We start from the raw sequence: 13882 nt of genomic DNA, 5'->3' as shown, positions 1-13882 counted from the left end.
TCTTTATCGTCTTTGTCTATTGGTGTTTGACTGGACAGTTACCTTCATCCTCAGTTAAAAACAGTTACTACATTTTATCAACACATTCAAGGTTTGACCACTTTGTTTGATTCAGTTCATGAATAGAAGACTCATTTCTGCAGCCTTGTTTGGTTTAAACTTTTAACTGTTATAGAGATTTAGATCCAATGAGTAAATTAATTTAGAACGTTGAAGAAGAATCTAAAGGATTCTTTTGCATTTATTACAGAGCCGTGCTTCAATGAACACTATAAACAAGACTGGTCTGGTCTTCTAGTCCACATGTCTGAAAAATTCAGTTTCAGCTTTTTAATTATTTGACACAGTTATAATAAGTACAGTGCAAAAGCGCCTGTATTCATTTTGTTTGAAAGATAAGTACTGTTAAAATCATAGATTACAATAAAACTCAACGATTTGAGATTTACTGTCTGAACACAACTAATAAAAGCACTCATAACATCTGAGAAATCAAACTAATTCACAATTGATTTCTCGGAACAACTCAAAATACATCAATAAATAAAGCTCAAAATCATACAAAACACATTTTGAAACACAACTCAGTCTTTTGCGCTTGGGATGATGTTTCTAAGTTCTTCTTGATGCTAAGGCCATAACCTCTGGTGACATCTCCCAGCTTGAGTGCCTAGGGTGAATGTTAGGCCTACTACCACTTTGTTCATCATCATCCGTTGTGGTCCTAATGTCACCTAACTCATCGTCGTTGACATGAAACCGCTCATTATTACTACCGTTCTTGTCATCACCATGTTCAGCCATTGCCCACACACCTTTCCTCCCCATTTCAATCTCATCATTACCTCTCCCCATGTTTGGACTCATAAAACCGCCAACAGCTGATCTTGACGGCATTGGAGCTGCTTCTCTAGGTACCATAGCTCTGAAACTGTTCTTTGAAGGAGGTATCGCAGAACAAAAGATTTCTTTAAAGTTATCAACCACTCCTTTGTTATGTGGGTTGCTACGCCGGTCATAACTGTATCTGAAATTCTCATATGTAGTCTACAGAAACAAAAACAAAAGATCAAAACGTGTAATAGAATGACATGAGAGGCAAAAGGACTTTAAGGGTACCTGATTAGTGCTGATGAGATAGAGATGGAAGCCTGTTAAGCCTCCAACGAACCACATACATATGAATGTGTAGATTATAAGAGCAATGGAGGCAGGAGTTTTGAGCATTGCTTTCCAAATGGTTATATCTTCAGATTCTTTGATCTTCCTTATATAGACACAGCAAAAGGCCAACACGTATACACAGAGAAGAGTCGTGGAGAAGACAAACATGAAGAAGAACCGATAATTCCTCTGCCAAAATCCCACCAAAGAAACATGAGATAAATGATAAAGACTGATGGTAGAGAAACCATTAAGAGAAACTTACTTGGGCAATACATTGACCAACCCAAGGACAGTGATGGTCAAATCTTTCAACACAGTTGTTGCAGATGGAGCAATGTGAGCAGCGAGGTGGTCTGTAGAGCATGCAAGTGTCACAGTACTTGACCTTAAATATGTTTCCGTTAACTTCCACTTCCTTTACTCGAGGGAGTCTTGGAGTTTGGCTAGTCCCTGAGTTTCCATCGATAACTTCAGGCTCAGGAGGATGAGAGTTTCTTGGGATGATCCCTGGATCTCTTCCGGATGTAAGCATCAGAAGAATTATGTCCTGAGTGGAAGCATGAGCTGTTAGGAATGAGTTTATCATTTGCAATGAAAAAGGAAAGGTTTGGTTGGTACTCACATAAATGGTGAAGACAACAGCGACAGTGACTATTGAGACTCCCCAAGTATCAGAGAAGTCATCCATTAGCTTGCTTGCAACAAAGATGCAGAAGACTATAACAGGGACCACGATGAGACTTATGGTCAGACCAAGTGATCTTGCGTCTGGCCCGAATATAAACCTTCCCTGAAGACAAAATATCTGCAAGAAACAAAAAAACAAAAACAAAAGAGTATTGTTGAAAGAAACATTAACAAGAGTTCAACAATAAAGTGCTTTGGAGACTAATTTTCAAAATGTTTCATAGTAAAACAAGATTTCATCTTTGTGTCACATTCATAGGGCACAACATCAACTAGTTTTGGCCCCTTTGTAAGAAGAAGCAATCCTATTCAGAATAATGCCCTAAGTTCTTGGTTAAAGTTAAGATTTTTATTCACAGGGTTATCACAGGAAACAAAAAGCTTCTTGATTTATGCTTATAACGACATTTATAAATATTCATTGTAGACAATAAACCTCAAAAAAAAAAGCAAAACTTGGAACACAAACCCAAGTTCCAATTTTAGAACAGACTAATCTGAGCCCAGTGACTGAGAAATTTCTACAAAAATAGCTCAAAGAATAAACAACACAATCAAGAACTTCTATAAATAAATGAAAAAGAAACTAACATTGCTTCCTTTCCATGTTTGATAGACCCGCAAACCGTAGTTGGATCCCAAATCGGATCTTTGAGGAGGCGTCACTGCATACATCTCTCTCTCTATCTCTCGTTTCCTTCAGAAGTAAGCAAAGGGGGAAAACGAACGAAGATAAGATAACGAAGAAAAAGGAGAAAGATTTAGTCTTCGTTGAAGAGATTCTTTAGTTTCTGGGAAGTCTCCGACATGAAATGAGTAGTCAGAGGAACAAAAGAGAGAGAGAGAGAGGGTTCTTCTTCTCCTTCTTCCTCCTCTCACTTTACTCTTTTGTTTTCTCACTATTCTAAATAAATAAATTATTTTAAAATTCGACTGTTAGCTTCTGTCTGTCTGTCACCGTCGTAGCTAACACTTTTCATTAGCCGAAAGTGAAAGAACCAAATCAGATGACGTGGCATTCTCTTAGTGGTCTGTTTCCTAACTTGGCTACGCTGCCCTTTTTCATTCGTTCAAGAAATTATTAGATAACGGAAATTAAATTTAAAACAGCAAAAACAAATTTTTCTTTTTAAAAAACAGAACTTTGAGTTTGTTTTCTTTTTTTTGAATGAACTTTGAGTTTGTTTTTCACCATAGACAATTACATGAAGCTTTGTTTCAATGGAGTTTATGTCTCTTCTTGTCTGTTCTTTTGTCTGTAACCTCTTAACCCATTATTTGTTTGTTTCTTCTTTCAATCCAACTGCATATTGAATGATGACTGTCTGAGAGACAGAGGTTTAAGTTGCAGAAGTTACATAAGCATTATCAGTTCCTGCTTATCTTTACAAATGAGTTTGCTTGATCTGTTGCTCGTCGGATTCCTGCAAGTGCAACTGTCTAGGCTACAAAAATGCAAACCGACCAGGTAGCGTTTGAGCACAAGAGGTCTTACTTCTGTGTCTAAGGGTTTAACGCCATGAAAAATATTAATTTGGAGAATTAGCAGTTTAGCGAATCAACTCTTCTGGTCTCTTACTGTCCAATAATGGATCAATACTTATAGAGGACATCAAGGGATCGCAATGTGAATTTTGGCGGGAATGTAATGAGACGCACAAACACAAAACAATTATGTTATATAGATATATTCAGAATGAAACAAAAGTGCACACAACATGAGGTCACACTTGAGGGGCAAGAAGTGATAAGTTTTTGCCCTTGATGTTTTATTTGGAAGCAAAAGAAAAAAAAAACATGAACATAAACATACACACGCCATGCATGTCCTCACATTGAATGGATAACACTTGGTAAATTATAGGATGCATTTTCAAGGCTTCTTTTGGTAGCAATGGCAGTGCAGATCGGTTCCCTCAACAACCGCAAAACAGACTGGAGGAGAGCCGTATGTATCAGTGCAACATTTACAACAATCCAAATCTGTACCTGTGAATGGCGCCGGCCCGCACTCTTGTGAGAACACACGTGTAGAAGGGAGAAGGCATCCACTTCCAACTGGGCACTCCACCCCAGGCAGAGCCTTGGTCTTGAGGATTCCTGTTGACATGTTCAGCATGATCAGCGGCGCAAGATAATTAAATTACAACTGAGAAGTATATAATCGAGATCAACTTACCGGTAGAAGCCATCATGAGGACAAGCACGAGAATAGTGAAGCTCACAGAGTTGAAGTTCTTTGCCATCTCTTTTCTTTCTGCTTTACTGTTTTCTTTTCAATATAACTTACTTTGATGATACAAATCCACAAGTGTGGTGATCTATTTATAGTCAGATTTTTGCTACTTTGTTATATGTGTTTAATCCCTTTTCTCTTCTTAATTCAGGTGTTCCCAAGTTCATAATGTCGCCACAATTGTGCATTGCCGCCTTTTACATTACATTTTATTCTCTCTTTTTTAATCATGCGTTTTTCTTAAAGAGTCAACGAAAAGGAATATGTCATCTCTGTAACTCATCTTTTATATTCATTTTTATATTTAGTTTGAAATAACTTATTGTGTTGTGTTAAAAAAAAAGAGATAACTTATTGCGTAAAATAGATATTGTTGTTGTCATGGACAGAGTAAGCAGGAATCTTGGCAACTTTTAAAATCTAATAATGAGAACGATTTGGCTTTATAAGTTCATTAATAAACTTTAGGGATGCTGCTGCAATACAGCAATTATGGCGCGACACTATTTCGGTTCTCTAGACTTGTGAGCATCTCTTAATTCTATACAAATGTAGAGTTTAAGGTCAATGCAATGCAGCAATCATGGCAAGTTGGCAACATTACTAAAATTTGGGTATTTCAATTATTTTAAATCTATGTATAACATATATTTTGCATACTGTTGTATTTTAGGTACTCGAATACTCATTCAATTTTGCTTATGTATCTGTGTAGTTCAAATGCCAAATAGTTTTAAGCAAAGAACAAGATATTTATGACTTTTGGATTCAGTTCCATATTTGTTGATTTGATTTGGTTCAGTTCCTTTGGTTTCAAGTAATTTGTCCAGACATACTATAACACGAAATCTTACTCTTGAAATGAAAATGAGAGATTATTGAAATCTCACAAACATTTTTTTTCTAATTTTTTGTGTCTAATCGTTCTCGGTTTAGTCTCATGGAGGTGTTCGAATCACTGTGTGCAGCTAGTTTATGCGTCTTGGCCTTCACTTATTTGAATTCTGCTTGTTGCCGTTTTCTTACTAATTCAGTTCAAAAATATTATCCCTTTTTCATGAAAATATCATAGTTCAAGTTTGGCTTCTTGTATTGATATATAAATAGCAATTTCTTCTGACCACTTCCGTGGTGTTTATGATAGATAACTTGATAAATGGTCCATACATATATACACACAACACAAGTGGCTTTACCTTCTCCACTCTCTTTTCCAGATTTAGCCAATTTCTTGGAGATTCATATACAGAAACCCTTAAAAGAGAAAGCTTGAGAGCTCAGTAAATGTAAGAAGCACATAACCAACCTCTCACTTTATTCACCCTATTCATGTATAACCTTCACTCAAAAAGCTTCTTTCTCTACCCATCTTTTTGTCCATACAGGACTTTTTAGTTTTCTGAATATAGAAGACAATAAAACTGAAACTTTGTTTTTTTTTTGACTGATAAAATTGAAACTTTGTTTCAATGGAGTTTCTGTCTTTTCTTGTCTAATCTTTTGTTTCTCCTTTTGTCTTTTACCTCTTAGCACAATCTTTGTTTGTTTCTTCCATCAACCACATAAACAAAAAGAACCTCATCTCTAAACAAGTGTTTATCCAAAGATGAAAAAATGTTGAAGCTTGTGGACATGGAAAAGAAACTGATAATGCTACTGTTGCTTCTGCAACTTCTGTCCTTAAACTCTCTGTCTCTAGGACAGTCCTCATCCATACCAACAGCAAACATCACTGTAATGGGTCTTGTTTATTGCGACGTCTGCTTTAACAACAGTTTCTCCAAACACAGCTACTTCATGCCCGGTAAGGATTCCAATAAAATTTTCTCATAATAGTTTAAATCCAAGTTGAAATGTCTCTCACTTTTTGTTTTAACTGAACCAAAAAAAAAACAGGTGTTGAAGTGAGTATAATCTGCAGATTTAAGGCAGCTTCTTCAAGAACTAGAGAGATGCTAACGTTCTCTGCAAACCGAACTACGGACGAGCTTGGACTCTACAAGCTAGACATAACATCTGTGGAAGGCGTTTCTTGCGCAGCAGAAGACGACAAAGATTCTCTAATGGCTTCTTGTCAGGCAAGCTTGATCAGTAGCTCCTCGGAGTCCTGCAACGTTCCTGGCTACAAAACTACAACGGATCAGGTCGTGTTTGACTCCAAGATGTCTAATCTTTGTGTCTATGGATTTACCGCTTTGAATTTCAGACCGTTTGAGAAGAATATTGACTTGTGTGGCAAGTAATGGAATTTCTATCATTGTTTTGCTTCTACAAGAACTCTGTTGTCTTCTTGTTCTCTGTTCTTTATCTTTAGACTTTGTTTATACATTTTATTTATATATAGTGTTCGTTTGTACTATAAACTCAACATTCCAGAAACAAATCAAGTAATGATATAAATTAAATTACAATATAGTTGGAGTTATATAAATTTCTGGTTTAAATTTTTTATTCAGGATACAAACAAGTTCAAGACGAAGATAACAATAATAATAATAATAATAATAATAATTCAGCAGAAATCAAAAACTAAAATAAAAAACAGAGAAAACAAATAGTTTATGACAATAATTGCCAGATATTTTTCTTCTTTTGTCTTTTGTGTTCAACATCATATCTGTAAAAACAGTTCTTGAAACACATCCATAGCTGAAGCAGGAAGACCAAGAAGCACATTGATGCTTCTCCTCTCTTCTCCATGAGACAAGAACAGAGTCACTTCTTTCTCAGGCAAAGCCACTGGACCGGACAAAACCGGTTCTCCCCAACCGAAGTCTGTGGTGTGAAAACCTAATCTCGACCATGTAGTGATCAGAAGAGTCGAAGAAAGAGATGGTCTCGCTCTTGTTACTTCAAAGTAATCAATGGCAGATCTCATGTATCCATCAGTTACCATCTTAATCGCCTCTCTTACCAATCCAACAGCGAAACTCAACGGTTTCTCGGTTAGCTCTCCAGCTTCACAGATCGAGTTTGTGAGAACAATTCCATTCCCAAAATACCCTTTGGGAAGTGGAGGCTCAAACTTGGCTCTACCGTCGACGGCGAAGAGAAGCTTCGTTTTCTGATCATTCAACATCTTCAGCGACTTGGTTCTTGCTCTCCACACAAACGCAGACAAAGCTTCGAAAGTCGTGCAGGAGTTACCTAGGAGAGATTCACTGTTCTCTGTTGCTTGGAGCTTAAGTTTCTTGATTTTCTCGGGATCAAAGCAGAAGGATCTATGGAGAGTTGGCTCTTTGCTGTAAAGAGAGTTGATGTTCGACTTATCTTCGATCTCTTCGAATTCTTGGTGAAGGTTCTCGATCTTTGGAGGGTTTCTAGCGGTGAGAATGGTTCTGTCCGAGAAAGGAGGAGTTGTTAATGGTAAGCCTCTAGCGGCTTGACCCCATGAGTTAACGAACTCCATAGCTCCAATACCGTCGAACATACAATGGTTCATACATAGTCCAAGAACAAACCCTCCACACTTGAATTTAGTCACCTATAATAAAAACCCTAAACGAATTAGATCTCATATTAAACAACAAGAAGATTGCTTGAGGAGGAAGAAAAGTAGAGTTAAACCTGAGCAGTAACAGGAGGGACTTCAAGAATATTCTTGGCTTCTACAACATCATAGACAAGTTTCCCTAATGTTTCAGGGTCTGGTTTGGTGATGTCACCAATCTCATCCATCTTACAGTTTGCTTCAGCTTCCACAAACACAACTCCTTCTTCAGTACAGTCCACAGTGAGTTTACCTGAAGTTCATACCATTAAGTACATGTTAATTAATGTTGTTTGTCTGAGTTATAGAGACCGAAACATTAATTGTTTCATCAATCAAGTACCTTCAGGACTTATGGTGAGGCGTTCAGCAAGAGGATAGTAATGAACAAGTACTTGACTCAGGGCTTTCTTGATCACTTGTACTGCTTCCTCGTTCCCTCTCTCCTCAGATTTGAAACAGTAGATTGTACGGACGATCACGGCGATGTTCTGGTCAAGATTGGACAAGAAGTAAAGACCCTTTGGTGTCTCGGATTCGGGTTTGACCAAAGCAGCTGGTTCCTTTTGAAGAACCTCGAGATGAATGTTTGGTTCTTTCATGTTGTTTTTCTCCACTGAGGCAGAGAGTGTCACTTCCTTGTTGTTGTTTTCCGCAACCTGATGTACAAACATAAAAGAAGAGTTATGAATATGGAAAGATCTTTGAAGACTTTGTGAAACTAAAACAAGAACATGATGAGAAGCAATAACACAAACCATTTTTTGATCCGAATAGAGAAAGTAGTAATTGGTGTTGAATGATATGAGGTCGAGTTGAATGTTATGAAGTCGAACTCATGACTCATGAGATATATATGGGGAAATTGATGAGTATTATTAAGGGACCCGCAAGCTCATAAAAAATCTTCTCGTCTTTAGGGAAAAACTTGAGAATAATGTGAAAGAGAGAATATACATGGACGGTCTTGATTGCACGATAGATTTTTTTAGTTGTTAAAAAAATAAAGAGTCTTATTGACTAATAGTATTTCTTTATTTTTATATATATTTGAGTTTTAACGTATTTCATTTAGTTAGGGTTAGGTGACTGAATAAACGACCTAACACAACAAACACTAATGTGTTATTTTGGTAGTTGAGAGTAGGCCTCCCAATTTTTGGATGACTTCCTCGGTTTTCTTTCTCTCTTTACTATGTTTCATACTAAAAGTATTCAGGTAGATGATATCATGCATGCATATTCTCTTTCACTAAGAAAACTGTAACCACACTACACAAAATTTCACGTTTTTCAAGAAAAATAAAAGTTTTTAGCAGTTTTTTCAACTTGAATGTATCAAACAACGTACGGTTCTTAAATCTTAACATAACTTGTACGCTTGAGGAATGCGATCTTGACACCGCAAGACTCAAATACCCGGACAAAAAATTGAAATTGTTGCATCATATAGAGTATCCAAAACGTAAGAATGTTCTATTAGACATATATGATTTGTTTTCAATTAGTACTATGCCATTATTTAAATTTAAAATGTCGTAGATTTCTAGAAAGCATGTAAAATATAGAAAGTTTCCAAATGTAATTTATTTGAGTTATTCGACGACTTGTTTTTAGTTAAAACTTAAAAGTCGTGAGACGAATAAATAATTTTTTTTCCATTTTAATGTACTAGTTGTTATAATTAAGTAGTTTTCTTCCTTATTAGTATCTTCTTGGCTGTAGAAGGTTTAGGTTACCGAATGAATCAAGAAGTAGGGACCAGATCAGAGAATCACACATCTCCCACCGCCAAGTGAAAACGCATCTCTCTCTCTCTTTCATATTAATTGAAGCCAACGTATTCATTGTTGACCAATTTTCTTCAAAGTTGTAATTTTCTTGTAATAGAAGCCAACGTATTCACTGCAGATTTATCCCATAAAGCTGCAAAAGAGGTTCTTTATCCACATATATAACCGGAAAGATCAAAGCTTAAACATACAATGCATGTGAATGTTGAACTTTCAGTTTATAGTTGGGTAATAAGATCTCCAAAACAAACACCAAGTGCAAGCGGGTATCAATAGATAATTCATTTTTAAAATTCACTTTTAATATTCAAAGGACTATTCAAAGTTATAATATTTTCACATTTGTAATTTGCTCAGTTTTTTAATGAATATTCGATTGTAGTACTTACCACCCACCACTAAGAAATTAATCATTTTGAATTTGCTGTTGTTTCAGATTAGTTCTTGATTGCATTTGAGGGCCATTTCATTGTTTGTGGCCGTTAACAGAATACAAAAAAAAAGAACAATCATCAGAGAGACTCATTAAGCAACTCAGCCTCAAGGCAAACTCTTTCAAACAAGATGAAGCCAACCAAACTTATCTTGACTCCCAATCATACCCGGTAACTTAAAATTTCTATTCAAGTTATGACCTGATTTCGAAAACTTCCCTTTGTGCAACCAAATTCAATCAACAAACAAAGTGATCGATTATGCAGATAAGCCTCAATTCAGTGCACTTTTAAGGAGCAAAACCTACTTAGTAACTTTATAACGTGATTAAGTACATCAAAGCCATTGATTAGAGAGAGTTTAAGCAAACTAAGCTATAAAATAAGCACATTTTGCCACAAAATGCATACCCTAAAAGCTAGACTAAGCTTGAGATTCCACCAAAAGCATATATCTCAGACATCTCACAAACTATATATGCATATCTAAGTAAAGAGAACCACTAAAGGTTCAAGCTTTAAGACCCTTGTTTGTCTGCGTTCTCTTGCTGAGCTTCATGTGGATGATGATAATGATGCTGAAGCACCTTAGCTTGTTCTTGACCCATTTGCTGATAAATCCGCGGATTCAAAACCCCAACTTGAGGCATTTGATTGTTCTCAAAACCCATGTCTGAAGAGCCATTGAAATCAAACCCAAGAAACCCAATTCCACAGTTCAAATCAAATCCTCCTCCTGTAGGATTGGCTCCAACAATACCAAACCCAGTCTCATTTCTCCAAAACCCATTTGCAAGTTGGGACCTTGAACCTCCGTCTAGGTTCAAATCGACGGCGTGAGGAGGAGGTTGAGAAACGGAGTCGGTGGCGGAGATAATCGACGGCTCAGCGTGGCGGAGAAGCCACTGGAGAGTCTCGCCGTCGGTTTTGTGACCTAACTCTCGAGTCAGTTGAAAAATCCTGGCAGCACACAGAGGAGGCAACCTAACTCTTCCACCGCGTCCTTCCACTTTAAGGTGTCGATCTTTTCTCGATTTGGTCTGAATCTCACGCCCTTGCTTCCCCTTCTGTTTCCACTTCCTCTTTCCTTCTACAGTGTTGTTGAGAACCTTCTTAACCTCTGTTTCTGTCTCTGAAGGGTTTAAGAGATTAGGATCCATGTTGACAGAAAGTAAAATAAAATTACTAAACTTGTTTTTTATTTCCTCTCCTCTCCTCTCGCGAGTCCCGCAGATATTCAAGGTGGGGAGTAAAACCTTTTTGACCTAGTTAAAAGCGGCTAAAGTTAACAATTTATTTTATTTTTAAGCTTGCTTTTTTCAACACTCGCTTTACAAAAACAAACACAATAAAAATTCAACAAGAACGCACGATTTATTTAAACGGTATTTAGATCATCTGATGGTATCTAAACTAAACTTGTATTGAGGTTAGGCGCATCAGCAGCGTGTACTACTCCTTCCTTTAAGAAGAGTGGAAGTAAGAAAAACAGCAGAAGTAGACAGGGTCAGTAGATGCAGTACTAGTAATGGTTCTCAAGCCACAAATCACCCGTAAACATGCTTAGTAACTCATCAGTGTGAAACAAGAATTATCTAAACAGGCGGCGTCTCGGAAAATAAAGTATTATTGGGCCTTTGACGTAAGCCCACGTCTTGGAGGGCCCAATCTCAAATCAAAATAAACCCTTACTCTTCTCTCTATCACAGAAGCCGCACCTGGAAGCGTCTCGCGTTTGTTCTTAGTTTTGCTTTTCTCAATCCCTAAATTCGATTCGAAGGTCAGGGCGAATTGAAATGGTTATGTCGGCGAATTTCTTCAAGTTGGACTCGCCGGAGTCTGACACGGATGAAGAGAGGACGACGACGAGTAAGGTTGCGGTTCAATCTCAAGGAACCCTCGCAGAGCCCAACTCTATGAAGAAGAAAGCAAGTGTTGAAAAACCTGATTCTGATTCTGATGATGGTGGAAAGAAATCGAAGAAGCACAAGAAGGTATCTGGTGGTGATGAGGAGATAGGAGTCACTGAGAAAGCACTGGCCACCACTGATGATGATGATGGTAAGAGAGATAAGGGAAAGAGAAAGCGTGTTGATGATGCTGATGATCTGGGAGATACAGCACACACGCCTAAGACTAAGAAGAAGAAAACAATTGCTGATTCAGAAAACAGCTCGAAAAAGAAAAGTAAGGAGAAGATGCAAAGAGAGGTTTCAGAGGTTGAAGTTAACAACAATGACTGCACTAAAGACGCTAATCAGATACACACTGAGAATCCAGAGGCTGGCTTGAAGAAATCTGCCAAAGATCCAAAGAAGAAGAGAAAGAATAAGCAAATTGATGATCCAGAGGTTGAAGGAGGCAACAAGGACGCACAAACTGAGGATCCAGAGGCTGACTCGAAGAAGTCTAAGAAGAAAAGGAAGAAGAAGCAAACGGATGATCTAGAGGTTGAAGAAGGCAACAAGGACTCTACTGAAGATGCAGAGAAGGCACAAACTGAGGATCCAGAGGCTGACTTGAACAAGTCTAAGAAGAAAAGGAAGAAGAAGCATTGTGATGACCCTGAGGTTGAAGAAGACAACAAGGACTCTACTGAAGATGCAGAGAAGAGAGAAACTGAGAATTCAGAGGCTGACTTGAACAAGTCTTCAAAGAAGAAAATGAAGAAGAAGCAAAATGAAGCTCCAGAGGTTGATGGAAACCACAAAGACTCTACGGAGGATGCAGATAAGACACAAACTGAGGCTGAAGAAAACGACTTGAACTCTCCGGAAATTGCAAAGAAGAAAAGTAAGAAGAAGAAGAAGAAGAAGCAAAGTGAAGATCCAGAGGCTGAAGTAAACAAGGAAAAAAGGAAGAAGAAGCAAAAGGGTAGTAAGAGTGGTGAAGTTCTGACCACCCCATCACCTAAAAGCGCTAAAAAGGTAAACTTTTCTGACCAAGTTGAAGTTTTTCCTGCTGACTCTGAAGAAAGCGATGAAGAAGAAGAAGAAGAAAAAGTTGATCTGGTGAGGGGTAAGCGTTTTACAGAGGAAGAAGACGAGCTGATCAAGAAATCTGTATTGGAATACGTTGATAACCATGCTTTAGGAGACGAAGGGATTAACATGGTTATGAACTGCAAGGCACACAAACAAGTCAGAGGCTGCTGGAAAGAGATAGCCACTGCTTTGCCTTGGAGGCCATACACTGGTGTCTACTATCGCGCACATACCTTATTTGAAGAAGGATCTAAAGGAGTTTGGACCAAAGAGGATTTGGAACTCGTTGTACAGCACCAAAAGAAACGTGGCAACGACTGGAAAGTTCTCGCGGATGCCATGGGGAAACACAGGAACCATGTGAAAGACGCTTGGAGGAGGATTAGATTGGCGTCCAAGAAGAGAGGACACTGGTCCATGAAGGAGTACCAAAGCCTCTTTGATCTTGTCAACAAAGACCTTAGGATTAAAGTGTTCAAAGAGAAGCACTCGAAACATGGGATGCTGAGAGATAACATCCCTTGGATGGCCATAAGCGACGAGCTCGGAACAAGGGATCATGCCGTCTGCTGCATGAAATGGTATGATCAGTTGACGTCACCGATGGTGGCAAAGGGGATATGGGCTAACGTGGATGACTATAGGCTCTTGGACGAGCTTACGAATCTGGATGCTGCTTGCGTGGACGACGTGGATTGGGATAATCTGTTGGATAATAGAGATGGAGATGTTTGTAGGAGTCGGTGGAACCAGATGGCGAATCATATCGGAATACCTGGAAGCAAAACGTTTGCGGAACAAGTTGAGATTTTGTCTCAAAGGTATTGCCCTGACATAGCTGAAGACAGAGAAGATTTTGACAACAGACCTTTTGATCCTGAAGATTAATCATGTCTAGTAATAGTTTTATCTGTTCCTTTTTGTGTTCTACTTTAAGGTCAAGTTATGTTTGTGAGCTTGAAAAACTATGTTAAGGTTTTGGATCGTGATTCTCTTTGCTTCTCTTTTTTTTCTTTGTGCATTAATGTCTATCAATCATAAGAATCTAGTGGTTGTCCATAAATTATTTTTGTTCTAGATATGTCGTAAGA

General features: G+C 37.9%; 6 protein-coding genes across 6 annotated transcripts; 2 read left to right on the top strand and 4 right to left on the bottom strand.

Annotated features, from left to right (window-relative positions):
• Positions 1–357: 357 nt before the first annotated feature.
• Positions 358–2755, bottom strand: LOC106446215 (probable protein S-acyltransferase 6). The gene is made up of 5 exons (XM_013887919.3): positions 2446–2755; positions 1790–1972; positions 1430–1714; positions 1120–1353; positions 358–1047 (listed from the first exon to the last, which is right to left on the bottom strand). Exons 1-5 carry the CDS (start codon positions 2527–2529, stop codon positions 613–615), a joined length of 1221 nt encoding a protein of 406 aa, XP_013743373.2. The 5' UTR covers positions 2530–2755; the 3' UTR covers positions 358–612.
• A 902-nt stretch (positions 2756–3657) lies between these two features.
• On the bottom strand, positions 3658–4214 carry LOC106449654 (defensin-like protein 206). The gene is made up of 2 exons (XM_013891387.3): positions 4034–4214; positions 3658–3954 (listed from the first exon to the last, which is right to left on the bottom strand). The coding sequence occupies exons 1-2, from the start codon at positions 4098–4100 to the stop codon at positions 3728–3730; spliced, it is 294 nt and encodes a 97-aa protein (XP_013746841.2). The 5' UTR covers positions 4101–4214; the 3' UTR covers positions 3658–3727.
• Positions 4215–5225: 1011 nt separating this feature from the next.
• On the top strand, positions 5226–6503 carry LOC106449655. Its single transcript, XM_013891388.3, has 2 exons — positions 5226–5894; positions 5987–6503. The coding sequence occupies exons 1-2, from the start codon at positions 5705–5707 to the stop codon at positions 6331–6333; spliced, it is 537 nt and encodes a 178-aa protein (XP_013746842.1). The 5' UTR covers positions 5226–5704; the 3' UTR covers positions 6334–6503.
• A 55-nt stretch (positions 6504–6558) lies between these two features.
• LOC106446217 (omega-hydroxypalmitate O-feruloyl transferase) lies at positions 6559–8471 on the bottom strand. Its single transcript, XM_048777498.1, has 4 exons — positions 8339–8471; positions 7924–8239; positions 7658–7833; positions 6559–7574 (listed from the first exon to the last, which is right to left on the bottom strand). The coding sequence occupies exons 1-4, from the start codon at positions 8339–8341 to the stop codon at positions 6702–6704; spliced, it is 1368 nt and encodes a 455-aa protein (XP_048633455.1). The 5' UTR covers positions 8342–8471; the 3' UTR covers positions 6559–6701.
• A 1624-nt stretch (positions 8472–10095) lies between these two features.
• On the bottom strand, positions 10096–11349 carry LOC106449656 (transcription factor TCP6-like). The gene has a single exon (XM_013891389.3). It carries the CDS (start codon positions 10965–10967, stop codon positions 10326–10328), a length of 642 nt encoding a protein of 213 aa, XP_013746843.2. The 5' UTR covers positions 10968–11349; the 3' UTR covers positions 10096–10325.
• A 159-nt stretch (positions 11350–11508) lies between these two features.
• On the top strand, positions 11509–13872 carry LOC106448352 (cyclin-D-binding Myb-like transcription factor 1). Its single transcript, XM_022718084.2, has one exon. It carries the CDS (start codon positions 11604–11606, stop codon positions 13677–13679), a length of 2076 nt encoding a protein of 691 aa, XP_022573805.2. The 5' UTR covers positions 11509–11603; the 3' UTR covers positions 13680–13872.
• Positions 13873–13882: the final 10 nt, after the last annotated feature.

This window comes from Brassica napus, chromosome A4, assembly GCF_020379485.1.
Source record: "Brassica napus cultivar Da-Ae chromosome A4, Da-Ae, whole genome shotgun sequence".
Lineage (NCBI taxonomy): Eukaryota > Viridiplantae > Streptophyta > Magnoliopsida > Brassicales > Brassicaceae > Brassica > Brassica napus.
The sequence above is the reverse complement of the archived record's forward strand: the minus strand, read 5'-3'. Positions and strand labels throughout refer to the sequence as shown.